The 21,585-nt window shown below is 44.7% G+C and overlaps 1 protein-coding gene across 3 annotated transcripts; it reads left to right on the forward strand.

Moving 5' to 3' along the window:
* Window positions 1–493: 493 nt before the first annotated feature.
* On the forward strand, window positions 494–21,566 carry cpeb4b (cytoplasmic polyadenylation element binding protein 4b). 3 transcript variants are annotated; one of them, XM_037269546.1, is made up of 11 exons: window positions 494–920; window positions 1,768–2,992; window positions 9,986–10,076; window positions 12,539–12,589; window positions 13,997–14,020; window positions 14,698–14,868; window positions 15,042–15,131; window positions 15,207–15,325; window positions 15,415–15,529; window positions 16,938–17,119; window positions 17,225–21,566. In XM_037269546.1, exons 2-11 carry the CDS (start codon window positions 1,817–1,819, stop codon window positions 17,450–17,452), a joined length of 2,247 nt encoding a protein of 748 aa, XP_037125441.1. In that variant the 5' UTR covers window positions 494–920; window positions 1,768–1,816; the 3' UTR covers window positions 17,453–21,566. The 3 variants fall into 3 exon arrangements, with proteins under 3 accessions (XP_037125441.1, XP_037125442.1, XP_037125443.1); XM_037269547.1 differs by lacking the exon at window positions 13,997–14,020; XM_037269548.1 differs by lacking the exons at window positions 12,539–12,589; window positions 13,997–14,020.
* The last annotated feature ends 19 nt before the right edge of the window (window positions 21,567–21,585 follow it).

Consider the following 21,585-nt stretch of genomic DNA (forward strand, 5'->3'; position numbering starts at 1 on the left):
AGCGGATATTGGAACACAAATAGTGCTGCAACACAGCCATATATTCTTTATCCTCTGAGAAGAACGACTGATTTTACTGACGAACTGAGAAGCTGAGAGAGGAGTTAAACATCCAGAACAGTATATGACTGAAGGAGGAAGTGTCAGAAAAAACTGTTTATTATTCATAGTTGTATTTAATTGTCATTATTGGATGTTTTTATAGTGTGAGTGTAATATTATAGAGTGCTATAGCACCACAGTGTATGTCAACATGACCGTCTAGTGTGAAGATATATTTATTGGTAGAAAACAGGTCACGCTGGGAAAAAAAAGACGTCAATCTGATCATTTGTGTCCTCTGCGCATCATAGCTGTATTGTTCCTGTGTGAAGCTTAAAGGGTGGTAGGCGGAGTCAGGACACGACTGCCGGTTCTGCGACCAATCGAACGCCGAGGTGTGGCTCTAAAGGGCGTGGTCTGGGCTAAGGAGGCGGAGCCAGAAGCGGAAGTGTGTTTCGGCTGATCCCTCACTGTCATTCGGCCACGGTCGGCTTCAGGAGAAGGGGGGCAAGCCAAAGCTCACTCACACACAAGGACTCAGGCTGGATAAAAATACTGAAGCCAAGCTTAAAATGAAACCGACCGAATAAGGCTCGCGACACTTAACGCACCCGAGCGCATTTGACGAGTTGCCAAGGAAGCCCCTTCGGATGACACGGTCCACATTTGAGGCAAAGCGGTGTCATTGAGCAGGCAGGACACGTCAAGAGAAGGGAGGAGAGAGAGGAAAAAAAGCTGACCGACTGCACTGTACGACTCAAGCTATTAAATCGCCTCCACCGGCCTTAAGACATCCTTTCAAGGACACCAGCCTGCTGTCAAGCCGACGGAAGGTTCCCGACAAAGACATCGCCGAGGTCGGAGGTGGTGATCACAAGGTGAAGGGGGGAAATATAGACGTTTTATATTAGCCAGCTAGCGGCTCGTGCTAGCAGTTAAAAGCTAGCTTGCTATGGCTAGTAACCGATATTAGCTACTTGGCTAACTAGTTTTTACCGGTTACCTGTCGCCTCACAGTCTTTTCTTTTTGTCTGTCGTCTTTGTCGTATATAGAAAAGCGCACAAGACGCATCTTTATGGTGCGTATTTCGTGAAACGCTCGCGTATTGCTCCTCGCCGATGAAAGCGCAGAGACTCTTGACAGCTGTCAAACAAGGTCGTGCGGGTTTTTTGGTGTGTGTGTTTTGTGGAACATTCCTTCCCCCTGCCCCCTCGACGTCGATTAGTCTTTAAAACGTCACGTCACGCCGTTTGTGTGTTCTCTTCTTTTTTTGGCCCCACGCCGCGCACAAATCCATGGCGTGTCAGTCGCTTTTTGCGTCAAGTCCAAACGTCTCCGAAATAGCGATCGTGTACCCCGGCCCTTCGTCACATCGCAGCACGTATGGCTTACACGCATTTGAGGGGGTGCTGCCGGCGACTCAGCTGTCCGTGGACGAGTTGGGCAGCGTCACGGGGTTATAATTAGACCGGTGGACATGTCCAACGTTAACCGTGTGCTTTGCCCACAGCTTGGTCGAACGCTGGTGTTCACTGCTCGAGAATGGGGTCATTGGGGAGGGAGTTGATTCGCATTTTTCTAGGAAATCTGTGAATGGATTAAACGGGTCCAATAGAGGGAAAGATCATTTCTGCTCTGTAAATGCCAGTCCCTAAATTAGTTCATGTATATTGGTTGCTAATAACTGCGTGACAAGCTATCCTGTCTGTGCGCTCTCTCAACAGGACCAAACGATCACGGGATACTATTTGTGTGTGTGGGGGGAGCAAACAAATGGGGGATTACGGGTTCGGAGTCCTGGTTCAAAACAACACTGGCAACAAGTCTGCGTTCCCGGTCCGAATCCACCCGCATCTGCAGCCCCCACACCACCACCAAAATGTGTCGCAGAGCCCCGCTGCGTTTATAAACAGCACCGCCGCCGCGGGGAATGGCACCACGGCGGGCTCTCCCTGGCTCTTCCCTGCCTCGGTCACCCACGGGAGCGTGCAAGACGAAATCATGGGCGGGCCCGAGAAGCCCAAAGTGCAGCAGCAACAAGAAATGCAAGAAACGCAAGAAAAGCAGCTGTCACCCGGGAGTCACCAGGAGGGCGGTGGTGGCGGAATAATTTCAGAACTGGAAAAAGGCCGGTCGGAGGACGGCAAGACGGACAGCGGCTCGCCTGATGGAAGCACCGGGAAAGAGAAGCAGATCCGCCTTGAGTCTCCTGTTCTGACGGGCTTTGATTACCAGGAGACATCCGGCCTGGGCGGCCCGGTCCAGTCCAATACCACTTCGTCGTCGCTCACCAGCTTCAACAACTGGTCGGCGGCCATCCCGCCGGCGCCGTCGACCATCATCAACGAGGATGTCAGCTTTTTCAACCCGGCCTCCGCCAACAATGGCACGCTGCTGTTCCAGAACTTCTCCCATCATGTTAGCCCGGGCTTCGGCGGCAACTTCTCCCCTCAAATAGGACCGGCCGCCGCCCTTTCGCAGCACCACCCGGCCCCGCCGCCACACCCCCACTTCCAGCACCCCCACAACCAACACCAGCAGCACCGACGCTCGCCTGCCTCCCCGCACCCTCCTCCGCCCTTTCCGCACAGGAATCCGCCCTTCAACCAGTTGCCACATTTGTCCAACAGCCTGAGCAAGCCCCCGTCCCCATGGGGCCCGGCCAACTACCAGAGCCCCTCTCCCTCCCCGGGTTCCTCTACCTCCTGGAGTCCAGGCGGTGGCTACGGAAGCGGCGGCGGTGGCTGGGGCGGATCTCAGGGCCGAGATTATCGCCGAGGTCTCAACGGCGGCATGACGCCCATCAACTCCATCTCGCCACTGAAGAAGACCTTCCTCAACAACCACGTGGCGTCCCAGAAGTACCCTCGCAACAATCCCGCTGGCTTCAACCCCAAGTCCTGGATGGATGACGGTGTCGGCCGCAGTGATAACATCTTCCCTTTCCAGGTATGTGGTACTCTTTATTGCGGGGTCTGACGTACGACATTTTGTGGTCACAACTGAGTTAGAAAATACATTATTACGCTTTTTCATTTTAATGGCTGAGTTTTTCTATACAAACATTTACTGTAATTGTTACAGTTTGAGGTTACAATTTTTTTATAAAAATATTCGCTATATTTGTCATGTTAATATTTCAGCGTAACGCAGGTATGGCTGTTTCCGGGTTCTGCGGAACTCTGTAAACCGAGGACCCCCCTGTACATATTGTACGTCCTATTCATCCGCTTTCCTGCGTGGCGTCACGGGCTGGAGGCTAATCCTAGCTGGCTTAGGGTCAGCTATGTGAACCTCGACACTACAAATACATTCCCATGAATACGTTTATGCTGTTTAATTGAGATCTACCGCTAATGTCGATGCAAAACATAATTAAACAGCACACCACCCTTTACTATTAATTCGTCACTGTAAAGGTGGTATTGCTGCTATTTTTAGACGTGGGGGCTCGCAGGTGGGCATGGATTTACAAGGCTCTCCTCTTGACGCGTGAGCTTATAAATCAGTATATATATTTTTTTGCTTGCTTTGCTGCAAGTCTGTGATGATGACTAATGTGTTCGTGTCACTGCAACATTGCAGTGTGCCACATATGCGTGCCGAGGGGGTTGGGGTGGGTGGGGTTGGGGGCTGGTATCAAGGATGGAGTGAAGGTTGCAGAAAAAGATGAGAGGTTTCAAATTGCAAAAACAGCAATTGTTGATTTGCGTCAAAGAAAAGAATAGCGTCGCTGTGGGTGGGGAATTCTGCGCAAGGTCTCAATATCTTACACCCTGAAATGGAGCCTAATGATTTTCTTCGATTGCCTGTTTATTAATGAACCAGGATGTGTCTGTCTGCCAGTACGCTACCGACAAAATGGCCTCATGACGCATTCAAACTGATTTGTAATAGCTGGGATACGAGCGTGCAAATAATTGCGTTACCACATGAGGAAAAAGGCCTGACAGGATTGACGGGAAAAGGGTAAAGGGAGCACGGCGCTAAATTCATTGTATTGACCCAGCTGGAGATTGATTGCGTAGGTCATCACAAGGGTGGGGGGGGGCGGCATGCAGGCGAGGGATGACGGCTACCGTAGGCTCAGCTCGACCTCGTGACCTCCCTAAGTACTGTACGCAGCCTCTGCCCTTTTTGCGTTTGTGTTCTTTTCCTCCATACATGCAAATAAACTTGTCATTCACGTATTTGGATGCATTCAAATCAATATCGTTATTTGATGTTCTTAGAATGTGCGCAGTGACTTCCTTTGTTGACTTAGCTGCCAGCAGCCTACACTAATTGGTCTTAAAGACCACCATCTGGCGCAAGTCGAATTGTATTCAAATGTAATTATACACGTAGTGTTGTAACCCCCGGCCTATTCATGAGCCTCGCAAATTTTTTTTCTATAATATACGTAACTGTCGTCCTCTTCTAAGGCGCCATGTTATCGGAGGAATAGTTAGCATCGGCTTTAGCGTGCACAAAAGCATGATGAAAGATTCCAAAATTGTAACATTTCTTTATCGGTTTCGTTTTCTTTGTGTTCTTTGTGTTTGTTTTTTGACGTTATAATAGACGGGAACCTGTGATTGCGAAGACCAAAAGTGGAACTTATTGTGACAGCGGTTCACATGTCTCTGGTTGCGCAGAACAATACGGCTATAATGACAGGAAGCCAAGATCAGTAATAAGGGAAATTGTATTTGCCGGGCTTTTAAAGAGGCAAAATCATAGTTTGGAAACAGATTGTGCGTGTTGGCCTTTGAGATTGCGCACCCCTGTAGTAATGCGTGGTGACTCACAGCGTACCTTGGGCCAAACTGTAAGGACATTGTTATGACATGTCTCAACATGCCCGTGGCCTATCTTATTTTATTGTCCAGAACCAGAAATTAAAGCAGAAATTATGCAAGTAAAACCCACTAACAGTATAAAGAACACGCAATGCAGTAGTTACCCTTCCCTCAGCCATATGAAGAAGCGCAATTGTTGTCACATGTACTTGCCATAAATTCCTCCCTGACCAGAAATTATTTAGCTTGGTCTAATTTTTTATTATGATAAAAATGAGATATTCTTAACTGGGTTGTTTCGATGTTCATATTATCTGCATGTCTGTATCAAGTCGACAGAATGAGGAAGTGTCGCCACACCGCTTTTCTTTCCCTTGAGACGTTTCCGTTTTTTGCATCAAGACAGCAGATCCACCATTTTGTACGAAGATTTCCGATGGGTTTGTTTTTGGATTATTTTTGTTTGGGGAGTCCATATGTTTGTTCGTGGCCGTTCATCCCAAAGTAACAGGAAGAGCCACGCAGGGCACGCCATGTTCCAGCACTGTAGCGCAGGCTGCAGTAAGCGGGGATGCTGCTGTATTAGAGCAGCTTTAGTATTCGGGCTGGGCTGATGGCCAGCTAGCAGTACTCATGCTAATAGCTAACCGGCCATTCCGTCATTGCAGAGCTTTTTCTCCCTCCTTCAAAATGTGACTTTTTTGTAAAATTCTAACCTAATTCTTTTCTCCCAGCACCTCACTCCTTTAAGCCTGAAGGCCAAAGATATGCTCTTGTGTCAGGTGTTGTGTCGTCGCCGTAAGCCAAGACAGGATGTTGTTTTAAGAGAACCACCTGGACAAATGTTAAAGCGCTGTTTGTAAAGAGTTGACATCAGCTATTGTGCATTTGCAACCCTCATTCATCCCCTGCTCAATTCACAATTGTTAGGAAGGACGTCCAATCAATATAAGAGGTTGTTGAGCAATTAGAAAAGACCAAATTAGACGGACTAAACAGTTTTGTTTGGTCAGGGGTCAGAGAAACTTTAATGCCAATCGGGAGCTATTTCAGTTTTTATAGTTCTCAGTCCTAAGTGCAAATGTATGCAAAAATAAGATACGCTTAAAAAAAATAACGATAATAATAAAAGTTCATATTAAATTTGAACAATTCTCCTTGTGCCAATCTTGTTTCAGACTGTAGACTGCTTCCATATAAGGAGAAGCTTAGCCGTTATCTTAGTGGAACTGAAACAAGTGGGTAGATTGTTTTTCTTTTGGAAGAATGCACAAAAAACTTTAGTCTGATTTTAAAACAGTTATTTTGTGTAACAATCTTCTACTTATAACAGTTGTAGTCCTAACAAATGTTTCATGTCAGCTAGCATTGGCTATCAAGCAAGCTTCTAGCACTAGCAGCTAATAGCAACAGGTGACTCCCGTGTCCCTTAGCAGCCAACCACTTGGCACCTAGCTTGCAGCGAACAAACAGTTTGTGCCTGGAGCATGATGACATTGATGATTTTGTGTGACTATTGAGGCATATTTTACTTTAAAAATGCCTCATCCTGCTCATTTGTTTATAACCAGTTGTCAGCTGGCGCTACCGGCAAACAATAAATGGCAACTCCCATGTCTGAAGCATAGTAGTGCTTTGAGGCATATTTTTTGACTAAAACCAAATTGTCTTACTTTTGAGGCATGTGGTACATCTCCCGTTATCTCTTGAATGAACTGGGAGTTATGTCAAACGCACAATGTAGTTTTTCTCGACACATCGAACCAATTAGACCACCATCTCACTTCCTGATTGAAACTACATTCAGTAGAAGCCGGGTGTGGGTTGAAACAAAAAAAAAACCTTCATTAGAGACAGCTTTTCATCCTTTGCCCATGACATGTGCATGCAAATTCTCGTGCACGTCTCTACATGCACTAATTCTGACTGAGCCATTAAGCTGCAGAAGCCCGAGGTTTCAGTCATTACCCCTGCTCTTTGTCACGTTGGTGCTAAATGAGAGAAATGTTTTTAAACTAATGAGGGGCCCAAGCGGGGCTGCACACAGCATACACTGTTGCCATCATACAGCTTTGTTGCGCCCTTCGCACACCCTTGACACATACTCTGAAAGTGTGCGTGCGTGTGTGTGTGTGCACGTGCACATCTACTGCTGCATAGGCCCGACGTGGCTCATGTGTCCGAACAAGACAAGGCAGTTGACTATATTGAAGAAAGGGTCTTCTGCTACGTCGAAGGTCAACCACAGTCCATTCCATGACATTGGTCGACATTTAATTGATTTACAAAAGTGATTTCCCCGTCCACTCATCTATTTTCTATGCTGCTTATCCTCATTAGGGTCAAGCAGGGCGGGGGTTGTGGTCAGCTGGAGCCTATCCCAGATGACTTTAGGCGAGAGGTGGGCCACACACTGGACTGGTTGCCAGCCAACCCCAGGGCACATTTTGACAAACAGCCTTTTACACTCACCGATTGACAAGTTAGTCTTCAATGGCTCGAACATGCTAGCGTGAGATGCTAACACAGCAGTCTGTCTACCTCTTCAATCAGTGCTCTTTTTCAAACGACAGAAACAGTCATAATATGTCCAAATCAGGTCCAATTAGTCAATTAATCCTATCAAGCCCCCCCCCCCCCCTCACCCAAAAAAAAAAAAAAAATGCAGTTCTGTGGCTTAACTTTAGTCATCCACATGACTACTGGCGTTCATCTCCTATCATATCAAAACACACGCAAACGCCGGACAAAAGTACTTGGAGGTAGCTCGGTATTAAGTTCAGATGCTTGCATACAATGAAGTCATTTCGGCGTAATCCCCTCAGTAATCCCCAAGCAACGAAGCGTTCTGTTTCTCTTAATTCTTATTGCACCTCGGGTGCACACATGCGCAACAATTCCAACATTCAGCTAACAACTGCTAATAAGTTGTTTCTGACAGTTTGGCTTATTTCATGTCGCAGCGGGGCTTTGAAATATTTTGGCTTGCCGCAGCCATATTCACAAGCATCAAAAGATCAGACCGCTTCCCCTTCCTGCCCTCCTGGTAAGGCAGGCAGAGAGAAAAGACCTTTCCTTTGCCTTGTACTCTTTCCATCTCTCCATCATCCCCTTCTTTCATCTGCCTCTGCCTTCTCGGCTTCGGCCTTCCTTTCCCTCCTTGTTGTCGACGACGTGATTAGGAACACAATGATCAGAGGTGAAAGGGGCAACTTCCCGGCATTTTACACGGAGACGTAGAGGTCCGACAAATGTGCTCAGTCCGCCGTTCTAAACAGCGCAATGGCGTCTTCAGTTTACTACAGTTCTGTTTCCAAAGACATAAGCCATCACTAACCTGCTATGCTAACACAGAAGTCATAATTACAGTAAATATTTGTTTTTGCATGTCCTAAACGAACGACGTCAGTCAGCCCATCCTGCATGCAATGAACTCGTTTGTGGAGCGGCGTGAAAGTAAATCGCGGGCACGCCCAGTCACTGCGAGACAGGCAACCATTACCACGATGACATTTACCACGTTGACATTCACACAGTCACAAAAACCACGCTGCCTTCTGTGAAGTCTGACGAGTGAACCACTACACCACCCAAGTGGTGGTAGAGCGAAATCGGAGGGTTGGCGGTTCGAATCCAGCTCTGTCCGAGTCACGTGTCGTTGTGTCCTTGGGCAAGACACCTTGCCTCAGGGACTACAGATGAAAAATAGCCCCTTGGCTAATTCTGGTGCATCTACAGAAATGTTCATTGATGTACACTGTCCCTGTCAAATAAACAAATCAAAACAAAAGCAATAAATAAATAAATCTGTGACACTGGAATCATTTCTTCTTTTACAATTCATTCACTTATAGTTCAAAAATGAAACAACTTAGGTTACACATTACAAATCAAGCTCCATCTAATGTACAATCTTGTTTCGGATTTTCTTGTCGTTGACCGTGCGATATCTACCGACCCCAAAGTCCAATATAGTGAGCTGCATTTGAAAAACTAAATACAGTGTTTGTTTTGTGTTTTCAAAATGTGACATTGTGACTACTGCTGGGATTTTTTTTTAACCAGCTTTGATCTCGAGTCATCCAACCAATCTCTCTTGCTGATAAGGGTAGTTATTGAATTTGGGGAATGTAACAGAATAAAGTATGTCAAAATAAAACCGAAAGACCCGCGGTCGTGTGTGTTTTTTGTGACCACGCCAACATGTGACCTCGCATATAGTCGCTGGTCTAGGACTGAACTGTGAGCTTTTCTTCGCGAGGTGCCTTTGCTCTGCTCTCGCATTGTCCCGTGTAGAATGTGGCGCCACCGACGTGTGAGCGGCACCAATTGAGAACATAGCAACAATGTGGTGACCTTGCAGATTACTTGCAACTTGGTCAACTTCATGAAATGTCATCATCGCTAAGATACTGTTGTTGATTGTACAGTCATGCTTTACTTTGACAAGTCACGTCTAACACACCAACGATTTAGAAAACTATTTCATAAATCAAGAAAATAGAAATCTGAAAGAAATAATTCCAAATAGAAGTAATTCTTGCAAGTATAAACCTGTTGAGACTGGTTCAGACAAGCAGCCAGCACAGATTCCGACTAACCCCATTCCTGATAATAGGGAACGCCACTAATTTATTAGTTGTGACCGACCAGTCAAACCATCATGACTAAGCAATTTCTAGTCCCCTCACTGAAAATTGACATTTACAAGTCACAGAGCTTTTTTTTTTTTATGCCTTTTGATAGAGTCGAAAGTCAAGTCTTATCATATCAATGTTTACCTTGACTACACTCAATTTTCACGATAAGTGTTTTTATTATGCCAAACACGGAAGAAAATGTTGTTGTCAAGCAAATGTTTGCCTGTTTGATTGATGGTCATTAAAATCCATTACAGTATTTGCGTTTGAGGAAATCCTTGCTTGGAGTTTGTTCCTTCATGTTTTGAACATGTGCACATATTTGTGTGCTCATGCGTACACAAAGAACAATTCTCACTATGGTTGGTATGCGACTGTTTAAAGTTCCAAAGCTTGTCGCCTTGCAACCCGCCTCCGCTCCTTTTACCGCCAACCTAAAACAATATTTTACAACATGACGTTAACGACGCTTTTCTACTTTTTGTCCTTCACTTAAGATGTTCCTTCTTTCTCTTGTTTAGGAGCGCACCAGGTCGTTTGACAGCTTCAACATGAACACTTTGGAGAGCTCCCTGATCGACATCATGCGGGCCGAGCAGGACAACCTGAAAGGTAAACACAGTCAGTGGCCTGACGACAAGCCCTCATTGTGGTGTCACAGACGTAATCGACACGAATATCCCCGGAAACCACGAGACTTATGTAACATAAAAGGACCCACAAAAAAAGTCTCCAAGCGTGTAATGAACAGGAAGTCTGCCATTTTGGGCAAAAGCAAGGGCTCGTACTTTCATGAAAGTGACCCATAGAAAATTGGCAAAGATTAAATTCTAACCGACTTGAGTTATTGATTACCAGGGAGCAACCAATGAATGTTGTTACGCAACAGCAGAAATAGGTTACTGCATGTAGCACGCTTTTTATTTTCCTCTTGGAAATGACCGGAATTGCATATGACCAGGACAAGGCTGCTATTGATTTTTGGCCAGATACATGTTGTAACGAGTTCACGTATTGATACTTAGTTGTCAAGACATTAGTGCCGTGGGGCAAAAAGCTTAATCCTCGAAAATACTGCACAATCAGGTTTTTCCTGCGAGGTCATCACTCCTGAATGAAATAGAGTTTCTTCTCGAGCTAATTGTTAGGCACAAATTTCAATCATAGTCCCCAGCAACCATAAAGCCCAAGTGTGTTTCCCCCCCCCCCCACTTGAACAATGCTGAAATGAACTCCACAAGACATTACACCTCTTATTTATTTTGGCCTCATACCCACCGTGCTCAGCGAGCTCCAGCTGCGCTCTTAATGTTGTGCTGTCAAAGCTTTCGTAAATCTTGTCTTAATAATGTGAGGACACCTTTTTGGCCGCTTTGGCACAGATGGATCGCCTTAAAGCTTGTCAAGTATCCGTACAAAATGTTGACGTCCGACCGCCATAATAATCATGTGAGCTGTCAGCGCGCTTGTGCTCGTCCATATTTGCTTAATAGTTGTCATTTGGGCAGGAAGTGTTGGATTTCGAGGTCAACCGGCTTTGAGGTCCCCCTCTCCAAAGTAACTTTGTGTTTGGTTAGGAATGCAGCAGAAGCACATTTGCTCTCATTTGATGGCCTCTGTTATCTTGAGGCATCCTCATCTCATTTTCTCTACGACAGTGGCTCTTTCTCTGCTGCTTTCACATGATGCATCACGCCAGATCCAACCTCACCGCCTCATGTTCTGCAAACTGTTGCTCAATTTGTTTCGCCTTTGCCGCAATTACATCTACGATTTGACGACGTCTGGAAAGCTTAACACTATAAAGTTCATTTAAACTACTGAGACTTTTCTCAAAAAGTGCCGTGCCTTCTCCCCTTGCAAAGCAAATTGCGGACGTCATGTATTCCCCCACATTTGTCACTCGCATCATAATTGTGAACAAAGGTTGAGAAATAAAAAAAGGAGATAAAATGTGGGGCTGTATTTTCGTGGCTTTGCATAGCTTCCAGCATTGTCTTGACTGACAGAAAGGATCCCTCTGTTCTGCCGTCTCACCATGCATCCACGCAGGCATGCACGCAGATATACACTAACATGTTTGTGTGCGTGTGTTTCACCATGTAAAGCAGCGGCACTTGAGGAGGGTTCACGCGACGGGCACACCCTACCCTTTTGACGCGCGAGTGTTTTTTGTGCTCGACCGCATGCTCCCATGATACAGTTGTACTCGCGTGTATGTTTCATACAGGGGTTAGTTTTATTCTAGCATGTAGTTGAGCTTCAACAGGTTGGACTGAGGTTAAAAGAAACATCTGTCGAAACTGAGGGCGTTCTGTCCTGATGTAGATCTGGTTTTATGCGCGGCATCTTTTGCATACAGCCGGGCGCCTTAACCGCACTGTGGGGGAGGGGCCTCCGCACTTGCATGTGACAGAGGCGTCGGAATGCACCAATCACAGGGCACTCGCTGTCCGCACAACAATGCTTGTATTATTTCAGCCTTTTCATCTCATTATCCCCCCACCAGTGTAGAAAGCAGGGCTTGCATAACTTTGAAGCTTGTTTGGCATCAGAACGGGCGCATTTTGAGTGGTGTTTGTGAGCCTGGCAAGTGGGACATGGATGGCGATGAGCAAGGGAGGGGGTCGAGAGAGACGTGTTGGTGTCCCACAGATGTAGGCTGTAATGTGGAAGCAACTGTCGGTGTGCTCGGAACCACCGCAGCCAAAGCGTAGGCACGCCTAATGAACGCCGAAGCAGCCGTTTTCAAATTGGCAACTTGAGGACAAATTGTGCTTTTCTACTGGAAAGCTTTCCTTCAAATTGGCACGCAATTTGTTTAGTAAAATTGCTGGTTGTATTCTAAAGTGAATTCATTAGTTCCCGGATCAAATTGTTGCTATCATGTCATCTTTTAACAACAATACAGACCATTTTGTGAATTAAATGTCATACTTAGCACTGTTCTGGTTAGCTTCAAGTGCCAATCTATCAACCAATACAGTTTTGACACTGGCTCAACATTTTAACGTGTCATAATCAGCACTCATGATGTTAAATATGATGTCTCGAATATGTGTCTCCCTGTGCAGGTCGTCTGGGGTTCCCTCATCCAGGCGGGGACAACCCGCTGCCCCTCAATGGTACGTATGTCGACCCACCTCAGGTTTTGGTTTTCATGGGCGTGTCGACATTTGAAATGAGGCCTTCCAATATTCCCGGGTGATCCAAATGTCACTTGACAGCAAGGCCCATCATGCAGATCTAAAAACAGCACCTCAGATAAACCCATCAAAAAACATTGAAGCCACAAATGCTCACATATAAAAACTGACACGGCCCCTGATAGGACGATATTTGTCACTTAAACTATGTTGAAAACCCAAAAGGTCAAATAAAGCAAGTCATGATGTGTCATGCAGCAGTTGAATATTTAGCTACCTCCACACTAAATGTCTGGTCACGTGGTCCGGAGCTGTCATGGAGCCCTGAGACAGATGGTGCCACCGGATAGGCAGGCCTTGCAGTCTATGACCCCCACCCCCCCCCCCTCCCCCCCACACACCCCACCCCCTTTGCAGCTTTTTTTTTTTTTGCTTCTGCATCTTTCCAATCTATTTTTCCCCTCCTGCACACGCTCATCTTTTTATAGAACTCATTTCAATCTGCTTCCTTCTTTTTGCTCTCTCAGTCTGTGCTCCTCTCCCTCCCTCCCTCCGACTTCTTTGACCTTCCCCCGGAGTTAATGTCCATCTGGGTTGGGAAGTTCACTGTGGGAGCCGAGAGATTAGCGCTCGTGTGTATCCCGGCCGGCCTCTTCATCCTCTCTGTCGCTACTCGTTTTAGATGGCTCGGTGCTGCAATCTCTGCGGCGTTACACGACGCTATTGTGCTTTCAAAACGTGTCTGATAAGCGCCGTTTTGTCCCTCGAACTCTGGAGACGCAAGAGTCACGTAGCAAGCATCAACTTGATAACGATGACATCTTTCAATGAAACCTTCACTGCCAGTCAAAGATTTGGACATGAGAAACCATGGTGAAACATCGTACTGCTCGTGTCAACAAATTCCAATGTTCTGGAAAAACTTTCTCGTCTGTTCCTGTGTTTTATTTGTGCACTTTCTGTGATTCCTTCAGATCCCACAAGATGGCGTCAAAGCTTTGGCTGAAAGAAAATTAGTCATTGGTGTTAAGAATGTATTGAAGTTCTGCAGCTCAGGACAAATTGAAATTATTCACATTATGGCAACATTTGTTTTGAAATGAAACCAAGCAAGCAGTTAGCAACTAGCATCTTGCCTGATGTGGTTCCACTTTGGAGAGGGATTCATTGTCATATTTCTTGATGAATGCATGTAAATGTCTGTATTTGTGCCCTGCGATCGGCAATACGCATCAAGCCGATTGGGCCGCTTTAGCTAATGAATCAATAAAACGGGCGGCTAGCTGGGTATCCTTTCCACTGTCACACAAGTACTTGGCATAATTTGTTGCTGTAATGTACTGTGCATCCTCGATAATCACCCTCTTTTTTTGACTTGACATGCAGCCAGGAGTTATAGCAGGAGACGAGGTAACAACATGGTCACGGACCCATCAAGTCCACGCTGTCCATCTCTTGATTGCTTTGTGACGTGACGTGTGACGTTTTGCATCAAGCCTCATTTGCGTTCTCAGTGATCCGCCATCTGCATGATTGTCCGAGCGTCCAAATTTCTCCTTACATTATAATTTTGTTTGCAGTCTTATGTCGGAGGACATTTATGCACACGCGTCTTGCAGCTTGTTAGCATTTAGCTGCTATTTAATGAGGCACAGAAACACACACATGCTCACGCCACAGTGCAGCGCACTCTGTAAGCTGTGGCTGAGCTAACTCCCTGGCATAAATCTTTATAAAGCAGCTCAGGGCAGGTTGTATTGGAGCAGGCATAGGCAAGGGAGGGCTTAACCCCGACAACACACCACACGCGCACACACGCAATCCTCCCAGGCAACTTTGATGTCTTGCCTGTGCATCGGTAGTGTAGTGAGTATGCAGAAAAACCTGTTTGCTGTTGTTTTTATTGAGGACGCGACAGTAACCCCTCCACCTGTATTTTGTTCTGAAATACCTTTGGCATGCTTTTCAATGTTTTAGTAATAAAGTGAAACCGCTGGCAGATGGCGGCGTTGATATTAAAGACGACGGATGTCAGATTAAAAGCGTTGTTGCTCCTCAGGAACTCAAGCCCTCCTCTTTTCTTCTAGGCCATTCCTCCCTCTTTCCCATGGAGGACGGCTTCCCTGATGACGAGCGTGGCGATCAGGGTCTGGCAGGCCTGGGATCTCCACACTGCTTTCCTCACCAGAATGGCGAACGCGTGGAACGCTACTCGCGCAAGGTCTTTGTGGGAGGATTGCCCCCAGATATAGACGAAGGTATACTCGCATCGGACGTGTTGGATTTTTGGGCCGTCTAAGCAGTTCTGTGAAGTGACAAGTCACGATTCGATTTTCTTGTTTAAGTAAATCTATAAAATTTCCATGTAAGCGCTTCAAAATGTAAAAAAATCTGAATCAGACCATAAAATCCATGTCTTGTTTTGTTCTAGATGAGATAACTGCCAGTTTCCGGCGTTTTGGTCACCTGTTTGTCGACTGGCCCCATAAAGCCGAGAGCAAGTCTTATTTCCCTCCAAAAGGTAAGTTGAAATGAACAGCAGTGGTCGGTCGGGACTGGTGCGTTTGAACTTTTTGCTCTTCTGACTTGTGCGCAGGCTACGCTTTCCTGCTCTTCCAGGACGAGAGCTCCGTGCAGGCTCTGATCGACGCCTGCATCGAGGAGGACGGCAAGCTGTACCTGTGCGTCTCCAGCCCCACCATCAAAGACAAGCCGGTCAGTGGGCGCTCTCCGCAAACATCTGCTAGCTTTGCTCACCTTGTCTACCAAAGTTTATGCAACGTGTTGACTTTTGTGTGTGACAGGTCCAAATCCGCCCGTGGAACTTGAACGACAGCGATTTTGTGATGGACGGATCTCAGCCTTTGGACCCTAGGAAAACTATTTTTGTTGGAGGTGTCCCTCGCCCGCTCCGTGCAGGTGGGCTTACCCGTCTGGCAACTCTTCATTTGCCCCACCCCTAGCATCCTAGCTTGCTAGCATTCCTGACTTCACACTTGTCAGGTTTCTGTCAGTTAACAACAAACAGACGATGACTCTTGTGTTTGCTGCCCCGGAGACGGCGTGTGCTTTCATGTGACTGCTTGGCTCCTTTTAATTGCTGAAAAAGAGTCAAATGTTGCCAGTGGTTACGTTGGGGTTTGTGAAAGAGTCAAGTGACAGTGCCCGAGGTTGAATTATGCATGTAATACTAGATAGCTAAAAATGAAAGCTTGTGTAAAGGTAACATTTCACGTAAAAGGAAAATTGATGAACCCACAAATTAAACTAACTTTATCCAAAAACTACTTTGAGTAAATATCATGGAGTAAATGTTGCAGTTAACTTGTATGAGCGCATTCATTTTTAGCCTCGCAGCCTCTTTTGTATCCTGCAGAACCGGATGAGGTGTTAAGCCATTTCATTTATAGACACGTCTTTGCTTTTAGCATGTTTACAGGTAGCATTAGCATAGATAGTTTGCTTAAGTCTTGCTATTCAATGTACACTTCTATTTGCTAGTAGTCGCCTGCTAGACTGTCCAGACAATAATAGTTATTCCCAAACACCAGTTTTGCTCCACAAAAAAAAGGGTTCTTCCCCAAAAGTGTCTTCCTGTTCACGTCTCGTGATTCTTGTGTTCAAGGAGACAGCGACGTCACATGTTTGGTGTGACGCATTTTCATTTGGACGACACAAACCGAACCATGTTTACAGAGCCTTGATATGGTTTGGATCAGAGAGCCATCTACTGGTGTGAAAGCAATCCCTATGGTTCCCCTCCCCCAAAAAATGACTTTAATTTAAATAAAAGGGCTTAAATTTGATTTTAAGAGATTTGACCCAAGCATCAAATGATTTTAATTTTCCTGCACCACTTTTGAAGCTGTTATAAAACGCGAATGACGCGCAGATGTATGCGCACTATGTCCTGCTTTCCCCGTCTTAGCTCCAACCCGTTTTAGTCTCGCTCTTCATGTTTAACTCGGCTTTGATCAGTGCGATCTCGCCGCTTTATCCCCCCTCATGTGTTCCGACATTTGCTTAATTGCTTCGCTGCCAGTCTTTGAAATGTCAGCTGTAAGCAAACGCTCGCTGGTGTTGACACGTGACCGACCGGCTTGTTTGGCCGCGACGCTCACACTCAGCGTGCCGCAGTTGCTGAAATCAGCTTTCACCTTCACACTTCCCCTCGGCTCTCCGTGGCAACTATTGGATTTAATATTCTGATTGTGTGTACTGTGCTGTGTTCTTGCACTGATGGCGTGTCTATTACAGAGTGTGGAAGTCTTGTTCATTTCATTTGTCAGCATCCAAATTCTTAAACAATGCCGTTTCTCGTTTGTAGTGGAGCTGGCCATGATCATGGACCGCCTGTACGGCGGCGTCTGCTACGCCGGCATCGACACAGATCCTGAGCTGAAGTACCCGAAAGGAGCTGGGCGGGTCGCCTTCTCTAATCAGCAGAGCTACATTGCTGCTATCAGTGCTCGCTTTGTGCAGCTGCAGCATGGCGAAATCGATAAACGGGTTTGTAGAAAGAAATGTGACCTTGTCTCACTTTTTCTTTTTTTTTTTTTTACAATTTGTTGTGCACCAACTGTCTTATGATGCAATTCCCTTTTCCGCCAACAGGTGGAAGTGAAGCCATACGTGCTGGACGACCAGCTGTGCGACGAGTGCCAGGGCACTCGCTGCGGCGGCAAGTTTGCGCCGTTCTTCTGCGCCAACGTCACCTGCCTGCAGTACTACTGCGAGTACTGCTGGGCAGCCATCCACTCGCGCGCCGGCCGCGAGTTTCACAAGCCGCTGGTGAAGGAAGGCGGCGACCGGCCGCGTCACATCTCGTTCCGCTGGAACTGAGCGGCAGTGGCGGACAGTAGGGGGAGCAGGATGGCAAGGTAGTGCAGGAGTCGCAAAATCATTTAATGAATAAATGCACTTTTCTGTTGCTGATTCCTTTTTGCTCAACATTTTTTAGTTAATATTTATATTTTCAAAAGAAAAAACAGGATTTATATCAAGTATGTCCAGCAAGGAAATAGTGTAACCTGTTTTGTTTTATTTTTTTAAATGATTGTTTGCCCCCCTCCCCCCCCCCCCCCCCAAAAATATAGGAAAGTTGAAGTGTGCGATGGTACTCTGCTAATCAATTGGCGTGCTTTCCTTTGTGTATATATATATAGATTTTTTTATAAAAGCCCCCCAAACAATTACCTTTTGATTTGACATTTTGTAGCAGAGCTCACTTTCGATTTTCCCAAGACGCAATCTGAGGCTGGAGTAAATATGAATTGAAGAAAAAAAAAAAGGTGTCGCTAAAGAAGAGTGCACTTCTTTCACATTCTAGAATATACCAGTATACACTTAGTTGATAACCAAAGCTGTTTTATTTGCTAGCGGCACACAACAGAGAAGCCCTGAAAGCCAAACTCTCTTTCTCTCTCTCTCTCTTTCTCTCTCTCAGAAAAAGATCTCCACACATAATAATTTCGATCTCCATCTTGACATGCAAAAACTAATACCTCAAACTCAGCTGCTAATGTGCCGGATGCAGTTAAAAAAAAAAAAAAGTCACGAACGCCTGCCCGTGTTGTTGTTTTTCCGGGCGGAGCTACGATGTTACTCGCACACTTTTTGTACTCGCTAGCTTCGTCGTCCCCTTGTTTATTTTGTAACGGAAACCTACGCGGTCGTGAGCAGAGTGCATTATGGGAATGTATGGCAATGGGGAGGCTCCGGGCCCCCCCTCTCTCCCCCTCCTCACTTTTCCATCCAGAATCCGACCATATTAAAAGAAACATCACAAAGCTCAGTTCAATTTAAATATGGCCTCCAGCTTCCCTCCATCTAGCCAAGCTAATCCTACTCAGCATGTTTTGAAAGCATAACTGAAGATCGTCTGCGACTATTCACACACACTTGAAAGGCGCCCCCCCCCCCCCCCCCCCTCCTAAGTCCAGCAGGTTGGGGAACCAAAGACTGGCTGTGCAGTAGTGGGTCGCACTGTAGCTCATTTCCTCTTTAGAAGCCCCCACCCCAGAGAACCAAAGATTGGCCTTAAAAAAAAAAGAAAACAGTAGTGCAGTAGAAGCCCATCGGCAGCAAATGGCGTCATTAGAAAGACTTACTCCTTGCCCCACCACCCCCTAAAAATGTGCACATTCATTTATGCAGTGGAAAGTGAGAATTTTTGACAAAATCCTCCCATTTTAGTAGTGGAGGAGTGCAGAGAAAACTTGATTTTGCTCATGAGTGAGGCTCCTCATATGGCTTTTTGCACCTGGGATATTTTCAAACACTTTGTGAAGAATTTGCTGTTCAAAATGAGATAGTGAGAAAATTATTTTAATACACGGCCTGCTGATTTTTTTGAAACAGTGTTTTCTAGCTAAATTATTTTGTCATGCACATTTAAGCATTTATTATGCACTACTTTTCTAAATATCTGTTCCCCCCTCCCCTCCTCCTTTTAGTTCCGGCAGTCATTTTAGGCACATTTTTCACAAATATGGGGAAACTCCTTTTTGCAATACCTCAATTTTTTCACATTGTGAAAGGTAGCTTTTGTACTTTTGTTACTGAGAGATCTGCATATATGGAAATGTTCATTTTAAAGAAGAAGAGAAAAAAAAAACACAAAAGAGCGGCGCGATTTCAAGAGATATATTATTCTTTTCAATTATGCTTTTTATACATTTCAGTGCTAAGGACTCTATGTGCGACGTCACATCTGCCGAGGAGAGACCAAAGTGTATCCACTCTCTTGGTCTTCTTAGCTTTTCCTACACGCGATGTTTCCACTCGGTGATGACTAGTAATTCTAATAGCATGGCGAGAAATCATTTAAAAAGACAAAAAAAAAATTGTGATCTTAAAACTCGTTGTTAAACGTGACCTTTGGTCTCCGCACTCGCCTTATTTCCTCAAATAGTGGCCGCTCTCCTGCTGAACGCTGTTGAAAGTCTTGCTAAACAAAACAGCAGCACGTACTGAGGCATATAAACAGTCTCAAGTACAAAAAGTAAATAAAGATGAGTAGTTAGACACCTCCATGTCCGAATCCATATTTTGGTAAATAAAGGCCGCCTCCAAGATACAGTTGAATAAAGTCCCCATAATAGATCTTTCTAAATAAAAGCCTCGCCCCTATTAGACGCATCCCGAAAGCGACAGTGAAATCCGGGCGCAATGTTCAACGCCTCTCCCAACCTGAAGTTGAGTAAATGCCTCCCCACAATCTGCACTTAAGTAAATAAAGACCTCCCCACTAGTCGACATCTCTTGGCCACTATATGAGGAAATCTGGTCTAGGGGGAGAATGCAAAAAGATGAGGTTGGAGCCTCAAAGCTCAAACTCGTATGACAAGAATGTGTGTGGCGGCCGTGGCTCAGGCAGTAGAGCGGGTTGGTCAGAAACCGGAGGGTCGGCGGTCCGAACCCAGCTCAGTCCGAGCCACGTGTCGTTGTGTCCTTGGGCAAGACACTTCACACACCTTGCCTCAGGGACTACAGATGACAAATAGCCCCTTGGCTAATTTTGGTGCATCTACAGAAATCTTCATTGATGTACATTGTCCCTGTCAAATAAACAAAATAAAAGAATGGATGTTTGGTGTTTAGATATTTTAATATTTGAAGAAAAAAATATAAATATATATATAGTATCTATATTCTTGAACTTGCCAACTAGCACCTATTGTAATCCTTAGCATGCATGACGACAAAAAAAATGCGTGGAAATGAGGTGAATTAGCTCGGAAATTAACTGTTGTGGTGTGCACCAAATGTTTCTGAACTAGACGTCGTTAAGGAGAACCCCCGACCTCAACCCCCTTCCCATCCTTTCTGTCCTCACTCCCTTACATATTGGCAGACCTCAGCAGGGATGCGCGTAACACAAAAGCGAATAGGCGAGCGTGAACGTTCCGAACTCAAGCATCCTACTAGAACACTGTTAAAATTATTTAAAAAAAAATGTGGATATAAAAAAAAAAAAAATGAAGACTTGACCTACATGGAGGAAGGGGAGCTTAAAGACTTGAATGTGGTTAAAAAGAAAAGAATTAAAAAAAAACAATGTTGCAAGTTAACTTTCAAGTTTTATGTGCAATACTTCTTTTGAACCTTTTTCCAGACGAAAGACTCTTTGCAATGTAATTCTTTCAAATGCCATTTTTAATTATTGCAGACATTTAATTAAAGAAGATGTTAATATGTTTTTTCAGTCATTTTCTACTGTTTAATGTAATCCTTTTCATGCTGGTGTTTGTAAAAAAAAAAGAAAGAAATGAAATCCAACTATTTGTACTAATATAAATAATTGAAGTTATTTTTAAAACATTTAAAATAAGGTTTTTGTGCTCATTTGCTTATTTGGTTTATTTTAAGCTACTGTGATTGATTGCATTGTAATTACTAGGTCAACAATGTATTTAGCTCTTTATTGGTATATTTTTAATTGGAATGTATAATTGATTTTTATAATTTTGATCAGATTTTTGTTATATTTTTGAGGTGAAGCTTTTAATATGTTAAAGTGTCTAGTTTTTACTAATTGCTATATTGTGCTCCACAATATATGGTTCACATTTTCTGAAGGAAAATAAATATTTAAATATTTGTCTGTTAATGTTACTTAATGGCAAGATTTCAATAGTTTTTAACTGTGTATGGGAAGGTTTGTTGTATTTATTAATAGCATTTTTTTTTTTTTACTTCAGATACCACCTTAATTTTTATTGTCATTTCACTTTATAAGTTCCTATTTTTGTATTTTCCTTTCTAATGATTAAGTTATGTAATACGGATATGTCCATATTTCTAGGAGTTGGTCTGTAGAAGTGCTAGTGAAACGAAAAAGAAAAATCTAATGTTATTTAATTGTTTGCGGCCAACTATTTATATAACAGTATGCATAATTTTTCAATATTTGTAATGTGAAATGTTGAATGAAATAAATCTTAACTGTGATGAATAGGTTTGTGTGCATTGTG

This window comes from Syngnathus acus, chromosome 14, assembly GCF_901709675.1.
Source record: "Syngnathus acus chromosome 14, fSynAcu1.2, whole genome shotgun sequence".
Classification (NCBI taxonomy): Eukaryota; Metazoa; Chordata; class Actinopteri; order Syngnathiformes; family Syngnathidae; genus Syngnathus; species Syngnathus acus.